Source organism: Orcinus orca, chromosome 20, assembly GCF_937001465.1.
Source record: "Orcinus orca chromosome 20, mOrcOrc1.1, whole genome shotgun sequence".
Classification (NCBI taxonomy): domain Eukaryota; kingdom Metazoa; phylum Chordata; class Mammalia; order Artiodactyla; family Delphinidae; genus Orcinus; species Orcinus orca.
In genome coordinates, this window is record NC_064578.1 from 45,877,546 (window position 1) to 45,891,901 (window position 14,356).

Here is a 14,356-nt window from a genome sequence, read left to right on the forward strand (position 1 = left end):
TCGGGACACAGCCACTTGGCCCCATCTTGCTGAAGCTGTGCTTCCTCTCCTTCCCTCCTTGGGGACTTCTGTGTGGGCCATGGATGAGCCAGCTTTCGGGGGACGTGCCTGTCAGGAGGGAGGGTCAGCAGCCCCCAGGCAGCCCTGACTGTGTGCTTTCCCCTCCCCTGCCCCAGGCTGAGACTGCTGCCAACCGGATTTGCAAGGTGCTGGCTGTCAACCAGGAGAATGAACACCTGATGGAAGATTATGAGAGGCTGGCCAGCGACGTGAGTGTGTCACTCCCCCCTGCCCTGGTGGCCCCCGCCAGCGCTGAAAGATTAGGTCACCTCTTGTTACTCTCTGCCAAAGGTCATGGGACATCTGCAGAGGGGAGAGCAGGGATGGCAGCGAGACTTTCTAGAAAAGGTCGTAAGGTTATATAGGCTGTGGAGTTTGACCAAGCCAGTATGTGACCTTTCGGGTTGATTTTACAAGACTAAGGGGTCAGACTGCTGTGTCACTATGCTGGCTGGCTTCTGGGGTCTCGAGCTTGGGTTTCTACAGAAGATAACTCAAGGACAGCGTTTTCTGAACACTCAGCTGCATTAGAATCAGCTGGGGAGCTTTTTAAAAATTTTTGTTCCCATGCCCCACCCGTGGAGAGACTGATTCCGTAGGATGGAGAGAGACCCAAGAGCTGATATGGTGACAGGACAGCAGTTTGTCATGTCAGGCCCCCGTGCAAGCACTTCACGAACAGGATCTACCATCTCCGCAACAGCCCTGTTAGGAGGGAACTCCTATTACCCCCTTTTCCAAGTGAGGAAACAGGCCCAGAGAGGGTCAGGCACAAACCCACCACCATGCGGCTTGGTGGGACGGAGGTTCAAACCCAGGCAGCCCTGCTCCGGAACCTGAACCCGGACCATCAGTTGGGAATGTGGGTGTTCAGTACATCTCTCCTAGATTCTCCCCTCTATTTTTAAAATTTCCACATTAAAAAAAAATAAAAACATCTACGCTCCCCAAGAGGAGTAGTTTGACTGCTCTTCTAGACCAGTGGTTCCCAGACTTCGAGATTTCACAGACCAGGAAAATTTGGGAAAGTATTTGCCAGCCAACCTAGAGTGGTGACCTTCTTATTTTGCCAAGTTAAGGATATTTTTAAAAGAAAAAGCTACCGTTTGTTACCACCATCATGTCTAACACCTAAGAAAGGTTAAAAGGTTGTATCTTAGGATCCCGGCCCTTCCCAAGAGAGGGCAGTTAGCATCACGCACCAAGATGTCAACACACATGGAGACCTTTGTCCTTGGTTTTCTCATCCTGCCAGAGGTTGGCATTTGGGAACCACTTCCCCGAGCCTATCTATGCTGGACAGTACTCGATTTTCCTCTCCTAGGATTGTTCTAGAATGTCCAGTTTGTTTGCTTATTGTACCCTGGTCTCACTCCATCAAAGACATGAGTGGCCCATACAGGTCACTTTCTTTTTCAGTTGTACTTTATAATTTTCTGTGTCCCAGGCCCCGCGCATGGCACTGACCACCCGGGAGTGAGCTAGGCGTGCAGTCAACCCTGCCCTTGAGGCGGCACAGTCAGTGACCAGGACACAGTGAGGCTCTCAGTGTGAAGCTCGGTGCAGATGGCGACAGCGGGCTCTCATGGGGGTGCAATGGGGGCGGCCATCCAGGAGGGGCGTCTGAATTGAGGCTGCCCCGCTTAGATGAGGGAAGGAAGGCCAAAAGCAAAGGCAGGAGCAGGAAGTAGCCAGAGAACAGCCCCGTGGTTCAGAGGGGGCACGTGTTCCCAGAATTCCTGGTCATGGGATTCCCATCGGGAATCATGGAAAAGTCGAGCTGGGGAGCAGGGGTGATTCCCCAAGATGGGGCCCTCGGAGATCCAGGTCCCCTGTGCCCATGAGCCGGGGGCGGCCCTATCTGTGCTCAGAGGGTCCCCTGCAGAGGCCACCGCAGCTTCTTGTGGGCCCACAGCTCCTGGAGTGGATCCGGCGCACCATCCCCTGGCTGGAGGACCGCGTGCCCCAGAAGACCATCCAGGAGATGCAGCAGAAGCTGGAGGACTTCCGCGACTACCGGCGCGTCCATAAGCCGCCCAAGGTGCAGGAGAAGTGCCAGCTGGAGATCAACTTCAACACGCTGCAGACCAAGCTGCGCCTCAGCAACCGGCCCGCCTTCATGCCCTCCGAGGGCAGGATGGTCTCGGTGAGTGCCGGGGGCTGAGGGTGGGCCGGGGCCCAGGAGGTGTGTGGGGCTGCAGTTTCCCTGTGAGGGAACAGCTGAGGGGCAGCTGCTCACCGCCCACAGGCTTATTTCCCCAGCATGGTCTTTCTTAACTAAAATGCACAGCTTTCGGAGTGCAGAGTGCGGTGGGGCATGCACTGGACACTTTACTGTGTTCCTTCTCCCCCCATCACTCCCCAGACTTTTACACCCATCCCCAAACCACACCATAGTTTGTGTGGAATTGTTTGAATTTGGACCCTCATTTGGCTGTGACTCCAGGACCTCCAGTGCTTGAGGCCCCTTCTCAGGGGAGGGACAATATTCACTGGACAGTCACCTTCTGACTCCCAGTGCCCCGTATGGCATTCGTTCATTTTCACTCATTCATTTACTCCAAAAGTATTGACCGCACCTGCCATGTGCTGGGCCCTGTCCAGACACGCAGATACAGCAAAGCTGGGGAGAGATGTGACCCCGGCCCATTTCTGCTGCCTTCCCGTCATCATCAGGGTGGTAACCTTCAGGGAGGCATTGCCCTGCTGCGTGCCCCAGCTCCCTGTGGTAGCCCTGCCCTCTCCTGCCCCCACAGGACATCAACAACGGCTGGCAGCACCTGGAGCAGGCCGAGAAGGGCTACGAGGAGTGGCTGCTGAACGAGATCCGCAGGTTGGAGCGGCTCGACCACCTGGCAGAGAAGTTCCGGCAGAAGGCCTCCATCCACGAGGCCTGGACCGACGGTATGACCCTCCCAGCTCCCTCCCTCCTTTCTTGTCTCTCAGAGACACACGTGTACGCACACACAGACACACACACACACACACAGAGCCCCTCCTGCCTGCATAGCATCTGTTTGTCAGACCCCCTTTCCTGCTGCCTGGGAACATGCATGTCACAAATGCCGCTGTGGGTTCATCCAGCCCCAGGCAGCAAGGAACAGTTTGGGGCCAGGTCCGCCCAACCTGCCCTGGCCTCAGAGATTACTTACAGGTGGACTGCTTCCTGGGTCATGGACCCTGTGCCAGCTGCACAGGGACATGGCCCCTGTCCCGGTCACTCTGCCACGTCTCCCCTGAGTATGGCGGCCCTCCGGGCCAGGGTGGGCTTGGGGGTATGCTCTCCCCTCCCTGGCAGCCTGGGTTCACACCCTGCCTTCCGTGCCCAACACCCTTTGAGACTGTGGACTTCACACTGAAGAGCCAGTGCTGGATGGTCTGTGGTCCTGAGCATGGTCCTTAGAACGGGCCAGGGAGCCGCCTCCCAGCCCTGCTGCCCGACTTGCACCTGCTGCTCACTGACCACCAGCCACGCGCCCTTCGGTGTGGCCCGCCGTGGGAGCTCCTTCTCACCCCTGCCCTGTCCCGGTGCCTCCCCCGGGGCCCCTCCCACAAGGGCAGCGGTGATTCCGGCTTCTCCGCAGCTTTGCAGTGCCTGTTCCCTTGGCTCGGGATGTGGAATTCCATCACGTCCCTGGCCCTCGGTCGGGACCCACACCACGGCTGAGATTCTGCATCCCAGGGGCCCAAAAGCTTTCGGGAAACGGCCAGCGCCTTCCACTGGGCTCCCACCCTCCCACTTCTGGCTGCCTCCTGCGCTCCCTGCCCTGACCCTCCTGCCACCACTCTGCCTAGCTGGTCTCACACTTCCTTGCATTGGTCAGTGTGGTTTTTCATCCCTCCCACCCTCCCAGGTCCCCATGAGATCCTCACTGAGCCCCTGGGGGCTCCTCTGGCCCCACCCACCCAGCTATTTGGCAGGCTGCCGCAACCCTGGTCAGTCGCTGAGACCCACCCAGAGGCACCCATACGGAGCCTGCCCCACCCTTGCTGGCATGCGGACACGCAGCTCTGCAGGGTCCGCAGACCTGGGCCTGTGTCCCCTGTGTCCCCTGTGTCCCCAGCCGCAGCCCGGCTAATGCCCTCCTCACATTAGCTCAGGCCAGCTGCTCTCCAGCGGCAGCTTCCAGATGCAGAGCAATACCCTGACCCCTCCTCTGCCAGGGAAGGAATGCAGAGGAGGGGAAGCCAGAAGGCGAGCCGAGGACAGGGTAGCCTGGGCCAGGGACGCAGGCACCTCCCTCTGCCCCACAGAAATGGCGCCTGTGGGCTCTGCCCCCGCAAACCTGAGGGAGGGGGTGTTGGCATGTAGTTTATTCGTTTGTTCTTCATTCATTCATTCATTCAACAAACACCTCTTGAGCCTCTTCGCTGTGCTCAGCAGTTTCCAAGTAGGTGAGGTCCCTGCCCAGGGAACTGCAGATTTTGACATCTTTCTTGTCAAAGGGCCCTTGGACATGTAAGTGGATTTTACAACACCCGCGTCCCACGCTTGGACTGAGCTGCCTCCTGTCATTATCCACGTGTTGTAGCCCCATCATCCTTTCTTAGGCTCCTGTGTCCTCCCTGTGGATTTCCCTTCTGGGGGCCTCTTACCAGCCCTCCAGCCTCTCTCCTGGGGCTCCAGGAGGCCCTGAGAAGATGGTCTCCTGAGGCCGAGGGGTGTGGGTGTGACGGCCCACCAGAGCTCCTTCCCTGGGAACCGCTTTGGCCGGCCTTCACCCGAAGGCATTTAGCAGAAGTGGCCCAGTCTTTAGCCAGGGCCCAACTCCACACGCCCCTGCCCCACCCCTACCTCCCCACAGGCACTTTGGCATCTGGCCCTGCCCCTTGCATTAGCCCGGAGTGCCCAGGCAGGCCTGTCCACTCTCATTCCCAAGGCCTGAAGCCTCTGTCTTCTGAACCACCCAATTATGCAGAACAGGAGGACAGACCAGCCTCCCGACCCCTCTGCACCCCTGGAAGCCGGGTGTAGCAGCCTCCTCACCTGTGGGGGTTGGGGGGCAGAGGGCGGGCTGAGCCACCATCACTCTGTGCCCCCTCACCATCCCTACAGCCTGCAGGAGTGAGCACCCATGTGGGTGCTTCTCACAGGGTCTTAGATTGTCTGGGGGAAAAGCAAAAATGAGCCCCCATCCCCCCCTCAGCCTGGCTGCCCCTTGGCCTGGGTCCCAGGCAGCCGTGGCCGTGGCCCCCTCCTCCCGATTCTTCCCAGCACACCCCTGGCAGCTCCCTTGCTGAAACTCTGCTGAGGCAGAAAAGTGGTAACCTACTATTTCTGGTTCCCACCCTTGGGAGAAAGCAATTTGGAGAAGGGAATTGCAAGCTTGCCTTTGTGGTTGAGCCTGCTGCCCCGGGGCTGGAGTGGCAGGGCCAGTGCACTTGGTCTCCCAGGCTGACACCTCCTGTCCGCCAGTGCCGGGCCCTGTCCACGGGGTGGCTGAGATGCAGATGGAACTGGCTGGTGCCCGGCCTTCTCAACATCCCCTCACTGAGGTTTTAACCTTGGGCTGGCACTGGCCGCATTTACAGGGGAAGAACAGGTGGGGAGAAGCTGTCTGCCATCCCCTGCTCTAGGCAGGCAGCTGTTGGTTGGATTTCCTGGTGCCAGCTGAGGGGGTCTCTGAGCTGCCGCTCCGGGGTAGCCGGAGGTAGCTTTAGGGGTTGGGGGTCCCAGCCACCTTTCCCGGCCAGCGTTTCCCCCTTGGTTCTTAGCAGTACCTTACTGTGCTTGCAGGGCTCACTTGAGCTTCTGTCCTGGGGTGTATAATTAGCCAGGCTCCAGGACTGATAGCAGTGTACCTCCCTTCCTTCAAAGGGCCCGACAATGGGCCCTGCCTCGCTGCACATGGAAAGCCCTTAGGATAGTGGGGAGCAATAGGTGTGTGATAGGACTCCCACACCGAGGGGGCCTGGCACCCAAGTGCCAGGGGTCAGGCTCCTGGGAGAGCCCTGACTCAGACTTCCCCTTCCCCCCACTGCTGAGGCACGGCTGCAACGCCAGCTGCTTCTCCAGATCACAGCGGTCCGCAGGTAGGTGTCCACATTTCCAGCCCTGGTAGCACAATCCAAATTCCTACCGTCTACCAGTAAAGGATACTAAGTTTAGAACCCACAGCTTGAATTGGGATGTGTCTCAGGCCCACCAGCCCCACAGTGTCTCCCAGCTCCATCCAGGATCTAGTTGGGCATAGAGATTCCTGCAAAGGGCGAGGAAAAAGGCTCTGGAGGTTTCTAGCTTTCATGGCACCATCCTCGGCAAGGCAGGGCGTGGGGTCCACACCCCGTCTCCCTCCCTCTGGCGCTGTTGACAAAGCACCCCCTGCCCTCCGCCCCCCCCAGGGAAGGAGGTGATGCTGAAGCACCGGGACTATGAGACGGCCACCCTGTCGGACATCAAAGCCCTCATCCGCAAGCACGAGGCCTTCGAGAGCGACCTGGCCGCGCACCAGGACCGCGTGGAGCAGATCGCCGCTATCGCCCAGGAGCTCAAGTACGTGTGGGCTCGTGGTTCCCCGTCACCTGCTTCCCCTCCAGCACCCAGTCCAGAGCAGTGGCGGGGCAGTGGTGGAATGGGGTCCCCTCCTTTCAGATGCCAGGGAAGAGCCTTACAGGATGATGCCTTTTGCCCACCTTGTCTTTACCCCAGATGAGAAACAGTGGGATCTAGATTCTCCAGCAGAAGGGGGGTCTCTGACCCCTTGTCCTGATTCCTCAGGCTGTTGGGGTCCCTGGGGCTCCCCCCCCTCTGCCTGCCACACCAAGGAGACCCCCTGGCCCCCTGATGTGGTGGGCGGCCTAGCCCACACTGCTCCCACCCCCTGCTCCCTGAGGGAATCTGGCTGCACAGAGAGCCCATTGTTTTGCCCGGCCCCTTCCCTCTCCTGCTCAGAATACACTTATTGTAAGAGCTTCCAGGCAGTCGGTTCTCTGCCCTCCCTTCCCCACCCCAGTCAGATAAACTTGTGCACACAATTAGTACACTGAACCTCCAGAGCCAGTGAAAGGGGCCTTATTCCACCAGCACAGCGGCCATCAGCAAGCAGGGCCCAGGGAGTGGGAGGCCCAGGCCATGACTTCATGGAAAATCCACAGGCCCTGGAGGGCGGCCGGGCTCCCAGAATAGCCGTCTGCTCCAAAATAGGATCCTTGGCTGGAACTGCCCTTTCCACAGACACCCCCTACCTACCCTGTCACAGTCATCCCCAAAGTTCTTGTTCCTGCAAGGCTGGGGCCTAGCGCTGATGCCCAGTGGAGCCGCACACCGGGCAGGGCTGGCTTCCTTCCTGACTCACGCCCGCCACACTGCCCAGCTGCTCTGGGGGCTCCCCATTTGCTCACCCAGAGGCAGAAGTACCACTGGGTCTTCACAGTACCGGGGACACGGTGTCCCCATTGAGCACTGTTGGGGGCACCCCTTGAAGTCCTGCAGCTCCCCTAGGATCGAGCCCCTGTACCTGGCATGCCCAGGCCGAGGAGAGTGAGGTCACAGACGCAGACGTCCACCACCCTCAGGGGTTGTGGGGTGGGACATAGGCAGGTCCCCCACCCCCACCCCCACCCCCACCCCCATTGACAGGCGAGCTCCTGGAAGCCAGTGAGAAACAGACTTGGAGGAGATCCTAGGCCAGCCCACTTCTCAGGCACTGGGAACAGCCATGTGAAACCCATTACCCTGAGCCGGGGAACAGGCGGTCCCGAGGCAGCTTTCTGGACAGTAGCCCTGGAGGAGAAAGGGAGGGCTGTTTGGGGTGCTGTCTGTTCCCCCGAAGATGAGTCTGAGGGCCCAGGGCCGGCCAGGATGAGCCTGGATAGACAGCCCGGCTGAGCGTAGATTAATGGTAATGACGAAAACTCAGGGCACTTAGTGCTCTACGTGTACCAGCTCATTTAATCCCCCAGCAATCCTGTGTCACAGAATGGGAACTGAGGCACAGAGAGGCCAAGGGGCCTGCCCAAGGTCACACAGCTAGGGAGTGAGATAGGACTGGAACCTGGGCCGCCTGGTCCCCGTGTGAAGCACAGCCTTGCTCCTCCTCCAGCCCTTGCCTGCTCCCCCGGCCCCTGTATCCTGCCTGCCCGTCTGGCTCACCAGGCAGGCGACACAATCCCTGTGTCCTGGTTCCCGTGTCGTGTTCCTCCCCATAGTTGTTCCCCCAGACCTGTACACTGACTCCCTAGGAGCCTTGCTGCTAAGAGTATCCAAGTGTGGACCCCAGGAGGCAGGAATGCTGGGGCTGAAGAGAGGGAATAAGGGGCAGGGGGCTGGGAACTATGGTATCAGCTTAGTGTTTCCAACCTCAGTCATTGCAGTAATAATACCCATTCCCTAATCAGCTCACTTTTTTTTTTCTTGAATATATCGTTAGTTGCGTACAGTGAGATTGTAGGCTACTTGTACATTTTTTCCTTAATACCCATTAAAGTAAATACACAACCTTTAATGAGGAACTGTTGCTACTTTTACCTACTGGGTGCAAAGGACTGCTCTCGGCAGTTCACACGAGCTAAGTAACTTGGTCTCTATGATAACCCCACCCCCATTTCAGAGAGGAGAAAACCGAGGGATCCAGAGGGAGTTCATTCGCCCAGGGTCACACAAGTTCAAAATCGGAGAGCTGGAATTCACACCTAGGGAACTTGGCTCCAGAGCCTTATTCTCTAACCAGTGTGTTCTGCTAGACTTCCTTTAAATGGAAAATTATCCAGGGCACTTCCCTGGTGGTCCAGTAGTCAGGACTCTGTGCTTCCACTGCTGGGGGTCTGGGTTCGACCCCTGGTCGGGCAACTGAGATTTCACCAGCCTACAGGGATGGTCGAGGGCCACACTCTGGGAGCCCTGCGTCAGCTTACAGTGACAGCAAGCTCTGTTATCCTCTACCCGCAATTCCTCCTGCCCCGGGCCAGAGGGGTGATTGATGACTGATGTGCTTAAGTGTCGATATCCCCTGGTACCAGGGCCTGGGACACCTGGGGGCGGGTGGGTCCAGCACACCCTGACTGCCCCTGCTGGATCTCATCACCCTCTGCCCGGCCCACAGCGAGCTGGATTACTACGACTCCCACAACGTCAACACCCGCTGCCAGAAGATCTGCGACCAGTGGGATGCCCTTGGCTCTCTGACCCACAGTCGCAGGGAAGCCCTGGAGGTGAGGAGGGAGCGATGCCCCCCACTGAGGTCTGTGCCTCATTGCCCTCAGAGCAGGGGTCTTCCCCTGACCCCTTGGTGCCCCCGGACCCCTCTCCACCATACACACCTCCTGCTAGCCTACTGACTTCCCTCCTCTGTCCCCGTCCCTCCCAACACGCACCAGAAAACGGAGAAGCAGCTGGAGACCATTGACCAGCTGCACCTGGAGTATGCCAAGCGGGCAGCCCCCTTCAACAACTGGATGGAGAGCGCCATGGAGGACCTCCAGGACATGTTCATCGTCCACACCATCGAGGAAATCGAGGTCCGCCCCTTCCCCTCCCGCCCTTCTCGTGGCTCGTGGGGCCTCCACGGGTCCGGGCCGCGCCCTCATCCCTTCTCTTCCTGCCCCCAGGGCCTGATCTCAGCCCACGACCAGTTCAAGTCGACACTGCCGGACGCCGACAGGGAACGGGAGGCCATCCTGGCCATCCACAAGGAGGCCCAGAGGATCGCCGAGAGCAACCACATCAAGCTGTCAGGCAGCAACCCCTACACCACCGTCACCCCCCAGATCATCAACTCCAAGTGGGAGAAGGTGGGCAGCACCCACCCACCGGCAGGGCCGGGGCAGGACCAGCCAGGCGAGGCGGCCGCCCCCCTGACTGCTCCTGCCCGCGTCCCCTTCCCCAGGTGCAGCAGCTGGTGCCCAAGCGGGACCACGCCCTCCTGGAGGAGCAGAGCAAGCAGCAGTCCAATGAGCACCTCCGCCGCCAGTTCGCCAGCCAGGCCAACATCGTGGGGCCCTGGATCCAGACTAAGATGGAGGTGAGGGCGAGTCGCCCCAGCCCTGCTGGGCCCAGGAGAGTCTCAGGGCAGAGCCCCCACTGAACGGGAGGCTGCTTGCCCCTGGTGGGAGGGCCCCAGTGCTCCACGGGGCCGGTGGATCTGGGACCCAGCTCTCGTGGCCTCATGGGATTAGGAGCGTCAATAACGTATCCATGGAAATGGCAGCACCATCCAGAGAAGCCGTGCTGAGGGGTCAGGTAGAGACGGGTTCGAGTCTCGACTCTCCCCTTGACTTCCGGTCGGGAATCAGGCACAATTTAACCTCTGTGGCTCTATTTTCTCACCCCTAAAAGGATGAGGAAGACCATTACTTCATTCCCTCAACAGACACTTTTGGGCACCGCCCTATGCCAGCCGCATCACAAGCACTGTGGTGTAGCTGTGACCAAGGTGGTCCGAGCTCAGACCCTCCCCACGCCCCCACTCTGCCCTCGTGACCCAGCCACGGGAAGCTTGTAACCATGCCGACTGCGACTCAGGCCGCCACTGACGAGTGCTCACTGTGCACTAGGCACCCCACTGACCGAAGTGGCCTCACTGAAACTCACGACAGCCCGAGAGAGGATCGGGCAGGTTGGCCGCGGGGCTCAGTGCCCCCTGCATGGCTTGGTCACCCTGGGAAGCGAGGCGTGGGGTGCTCGTGCTCAGGAGCATGGGTTCTGAAGTCACCAGGCCTGGGTTCCGATCCTGGCTCTGCCTCTTAATGTCATAAGTTGCCCTCTTTGGGCCTCAGTTTCCACCTCTGTGGAATAGGCCTGTCCCAGTCTTGGGCCTCACAGGGAGTCAAGCGGGGAGCAGCGAGGTTAGCCCTGTGGAGTGTTGGTGCAGAAACCGCATCGTGGCTGCTGTTACACTGGAGGGTGGGCCGGAGGGGACCCCTGGGCAGAGGCCCCGGGCTGGAGGCGCCCTGGCATTGGGGCGGCCCGTGACAGACCGCCTCCTGGTGGCTGGTCGTGGCCGAGGGTCCGCCAGTCCCCCCACCCAGTAGCACCACCCTCTGTGCAGGAGATCGGGCGCATCTCCATCGAGATGAATGGGACTCTGGAGGACCAGCTGAGCCACCTGAAGCAGTATGAGCGCAGCATTGTGGACTACAAGCCGAACCTGGACCTGCTGGAGCAGCAGCACCAGCTCATCCAGGAGGCCCTCATCTTCGACAACAAGCACACCAACTACACCATGGAGGCAAGCCTGCCCCGCCCCCACCCGCTTGCCCTTGCACGCGCTTGCGGGATTCCTGTGGCAGCCCAGGCAGGGCCCGGCTGTCTTATTCCAAATGGCTTTTGCCCTGTAGAAAAGTGTCTCCTGCTTGCTCTGTCTCCCCTTTCTCTCTGACCAAAAAGACTAGATCCAACGTTTACACGTCTTTAAAAATCACAGTTTCTCTACCACTACTCTCCCATCACCATGACAACACACATCTCAAGACAAGCTCCCTGGAGAGCTGGGAGGGCAGGCAGCACCTGCCCCCCAGTGTGACCTCAGCCATTTCATCCTCACTCGAGGACGCAGATCCAGCCAGCGTGTGCGGGAATCCCGTGCACCGGCTCGCTGCCGCCAGGTTACAGCATCAGGGCTGGTTGCCATCATATTGGTAGCTTGAAATGGTCCGTGGTGACAGCACTTAGACCATGCAGATCGGAAGATGCCACCAAATAAAAGGGGGGAAGGGCTGTTTCCCCAGAAAGCTAGTTACACATTGCCCAGCATGTCTCTGCAAAGCTTCCCTGTGGATCCTGGCACAGGTATCAGGACCCGCTTGTCTGCTGCATCCGTCACTGGGACATACACCGGTGTGACGTGAACCCCGCTGGTTGGCAGAGGCAGTAGGCGGGCACCGTGCCTGTGGCCCTGTGTACATGAGCTGCATGGCAGAGTGTGGGGCTGGGTTGGCATTTGGGAGAAAGTTGGGGTGAGTCTGACTCCAGGCCACACACACCCCCGCACAAGGAGCAGCCAGTCCCGAGCCCCCCTCAGCTACAGCGGCGGTGGTCCCAGCATCCCCACCTGCCGGCCAGCCCACACTCACGCCCTCATTCCTCCCGCAGCACATCCGCGTGGGCTGGGAGCAGCTGCTCACCACCATCGCCCGCACCATCAACGAGGTCGAGAACCAGATCCTCACCCGCGATGCCAAAGGCATCAGCCAAGAGCAGATGCAGGAGTTCCGGGCGTCCTTCAATCACTTCGACAAGGTGAGCCGCTCCCTCTGCCCCCTGCTGTCGTCCCTCCCCACTGTCACCTCCCACCCTGCCCCCTGCGTCTTTGCATCTGTCCGTTTGTTCACATCACAGTTGCTGAGTATCAGAGGCCACTCACAGGGGCCGGCAGGGCCCCAGCCACTGAAGGGGGTGCAAAGGTGCATCACCTCGACCCACAGCGTGGGCAGCGTCCCTCAGGAAGAGAAAGGGGAGTCCCAAGCCCTGCCCCCGGGGCTGTGCATCCTCGCCCACCTGCCGATGCAACCCTGAACAGACAGGTCCCAGCACACCAGGGATTTGAGACCTGACCCAGGAATCTGATCCACACATACACACAGTGTCCTTAAAAGTCAGATTGGGTTTGGCAGCCCCTTTAGAGGGGCCCTGAGCACCAGTTTGCCCCGGGCCTGCCGGGCCTGATGTGTCATCTGCCTGCTCTCTGTGGGTAGCATGTGCTCTGGGCGTTAGGCAGGGGCCCAGCAGGAGGGGGTGCAATCCCCTTTCTCCCACCCCAAATCCTGGAGGTGAGGAGAGCTCCCCCCTTCCCTCCCAGGAGTCCTGGGACTCAAGCCTCAATCCTGCACCTCTCAGCTCCCACCCCTGCTCTGGCCCAGAGGAGCTGGGAGGCGGCCTCTGACTGCCCTCCAGGCCACCCACGCCCCTCCACCTGCCCCGCCCTGGCCATCACCTTGTCCACGTCACCTCTAACTGTGTTTCCCTCCCCCGTGTGTCCCCTTCCCCCACCCTCTGCATGTGACCCGGGCCCCTCTCCCTGCCTTGGTGCCGGCCTGGTCTCCACACCGCCCCTTGTGCACACCTGCCTTCGGACGCCGGCAGGACCACGGCGGGGCGCTGGGGCCAGAGGAGTTCAAGGCCTGCCTCATCAGCCTGGGCTACGACGTGGAGAATGACCGGCAGGTACGCGCCCCCTGGGCCCCAGCGGACTGTGGCATTAACTGCTCTTCTCTTTCTCTCTCTCCTTCTCTCTGTCTCCCCTCCCTCTGGCCATCCCACCCCTTGCCATCATGTGTGCCATTTCACGGGCTCTCTTGCCGCCTCCCTGCCCTGTGTCTCTCCGGACACCTTCCCCCTTACCTGGTCTCTCGGGGCCGCCTCTGTCTCCCCCGCTCCCTGCCACTGTCCTGTTTCCCCGCTGTGCACACGGGGCGGCCCCTCTTGCCTACTCTGGGCCCGGTCTCCTCTGCTGTCCCTGCGTCCTCGAGCAGAAGCAGACGGGCAGCATGGACTCCGATGACTTCAGGGCTCTGCTTATCTCCACGGGATACAGCCTGGTATGCCGCCTCTGCCTGCCCTTGCTGCTGTGCCTCTTCTCCTCCCCCTCCTCCGTCCCTCCCCCTCCTCCGTCCCTCCCCCTCCTCCGTCCCTCCTCACCGCCTCCAGAATGTCCGCGTCCTCGGGGACACTCCTCCACCAGAGCAGCATGGCCTGGCCTCCCTCCTCCTCCTCTGCTGCATCTGCTGGTTGGGGTCCCTCCGATGACTCCCTGAGCCTCCCGCCTCCTTTCCTGGAAGTCTCCGGAGAGAGGAGGTCAGGCCTCCAGCTCTCTCCCCTTCTCTCTCTCTTTCTTTCTTTCTTTCTTCCTCGCCCTCCGGAGCTAACTTTCCAGCCAGGGCTGAGGAGCAGTAGGCCTGCTAGATCCACTCCCCAACTCCCCACTTCCCAGAAACGCGGGACGGGAGGAGCAGAGGGTGCACGTCCCAGGTCTGGGGCAGGTGGGGCAGTCGGCCGGGGAGCCAAGACCCTTGGAGGCGGGCTGACGACGCCCGTCGTGTGCGCTGGGGTCGGGCCCTGCTCTCCTGACCCGGTTCTAGCCACCGGGCCGGCCCGGCCGCCCTGCCCCGCTAAAGGCTGCCTGTCCCCCGCCCACCCCCCTCGCAGGGCGATGCCGAGTTCAACCGCATCATGAGCGTGGTTGACCCCAACCACAGCGGCCTCGTGACCTTCCAAGCCTTCATCGACTTCATGTCGAGGGAGACCACCGACACAGACACGGCCGACCAGGTCATCGCCTCCTTCAAGGTCCTGGCCGGGGACAAGGTGAGCAAGACACCTGGGAGGCACCCAGCGGCCGGCGGGGAGGGGCCCTTGCGGCCA

General features: G+C 60.3%; 1 protein-coding gene across 6 annotated transcripts in view; it reads left to right on the forward strand.

The window, feature by feature from the left end:
• Positions 1 to 14,356, forward strand: part of ACTN4 (actinin alpha 4) — a 72,594-nt gene that overhangs the window by 56,815 nt on the left and 1,423 nt on the right. For 3 of the 6 annotated variants that reach the window (XM_004284255.4, XM_033413919.2, XM_033413920.2), the window contains exons 9-20: positions 177 to 269; positions 1,976 to 2,206; positions 2,817 to 2,964; positions 6,403 to 6,553; positions 9,102 to 9,210; positions 9,376 to 9,516; positions 9,607 to 9,789; positions 9,885 to 10,019; positions 11,046 to 11,225; positions 12,089 to 12,235; positions 13,079 to 13,159; positions 14,141 to 14,299. In XM_004284255.4, coding sequence (XP_004284303.1) covers positions 177 to 269; positions 1,976 to 2,206; positions 2,817 to 2,964; positions 6,403 to 6,553; positions 9,102 to 9,210; positions 9,376 to 9,516; positions 9,607 to 9,789; positions 9,885 to 10,019; positions 11,046 to 11,225; positions 12,089 to 12,235; positions 13,079 to 13,159; positions 14,141 to 14,299 — 1,758 coding nt within the window. Of the gene's footprint in view, positions 1 to 176; positions 270 to 1,975; positions 2,207 to 2,816; positions 2,965 to 6,402; positions 6,554 to 9,101; positions 9,211 to 9,375; positions 9,517 to 9,606; positions 9,790 to 9,884; positions 10,020 to 11,045; positions 11,226 to 12,088; positions 12,236 to 13,078; positions 13,160 to 13,467; positions 13,534 to 14,140; positions 14,300 to 14,356 lie in introns of all 6 variants that reach the window. The other 3 variants (XM_033413921.2, XM_049703671.1, XM_033413922.2) reach the window with 2 other exon arrangements.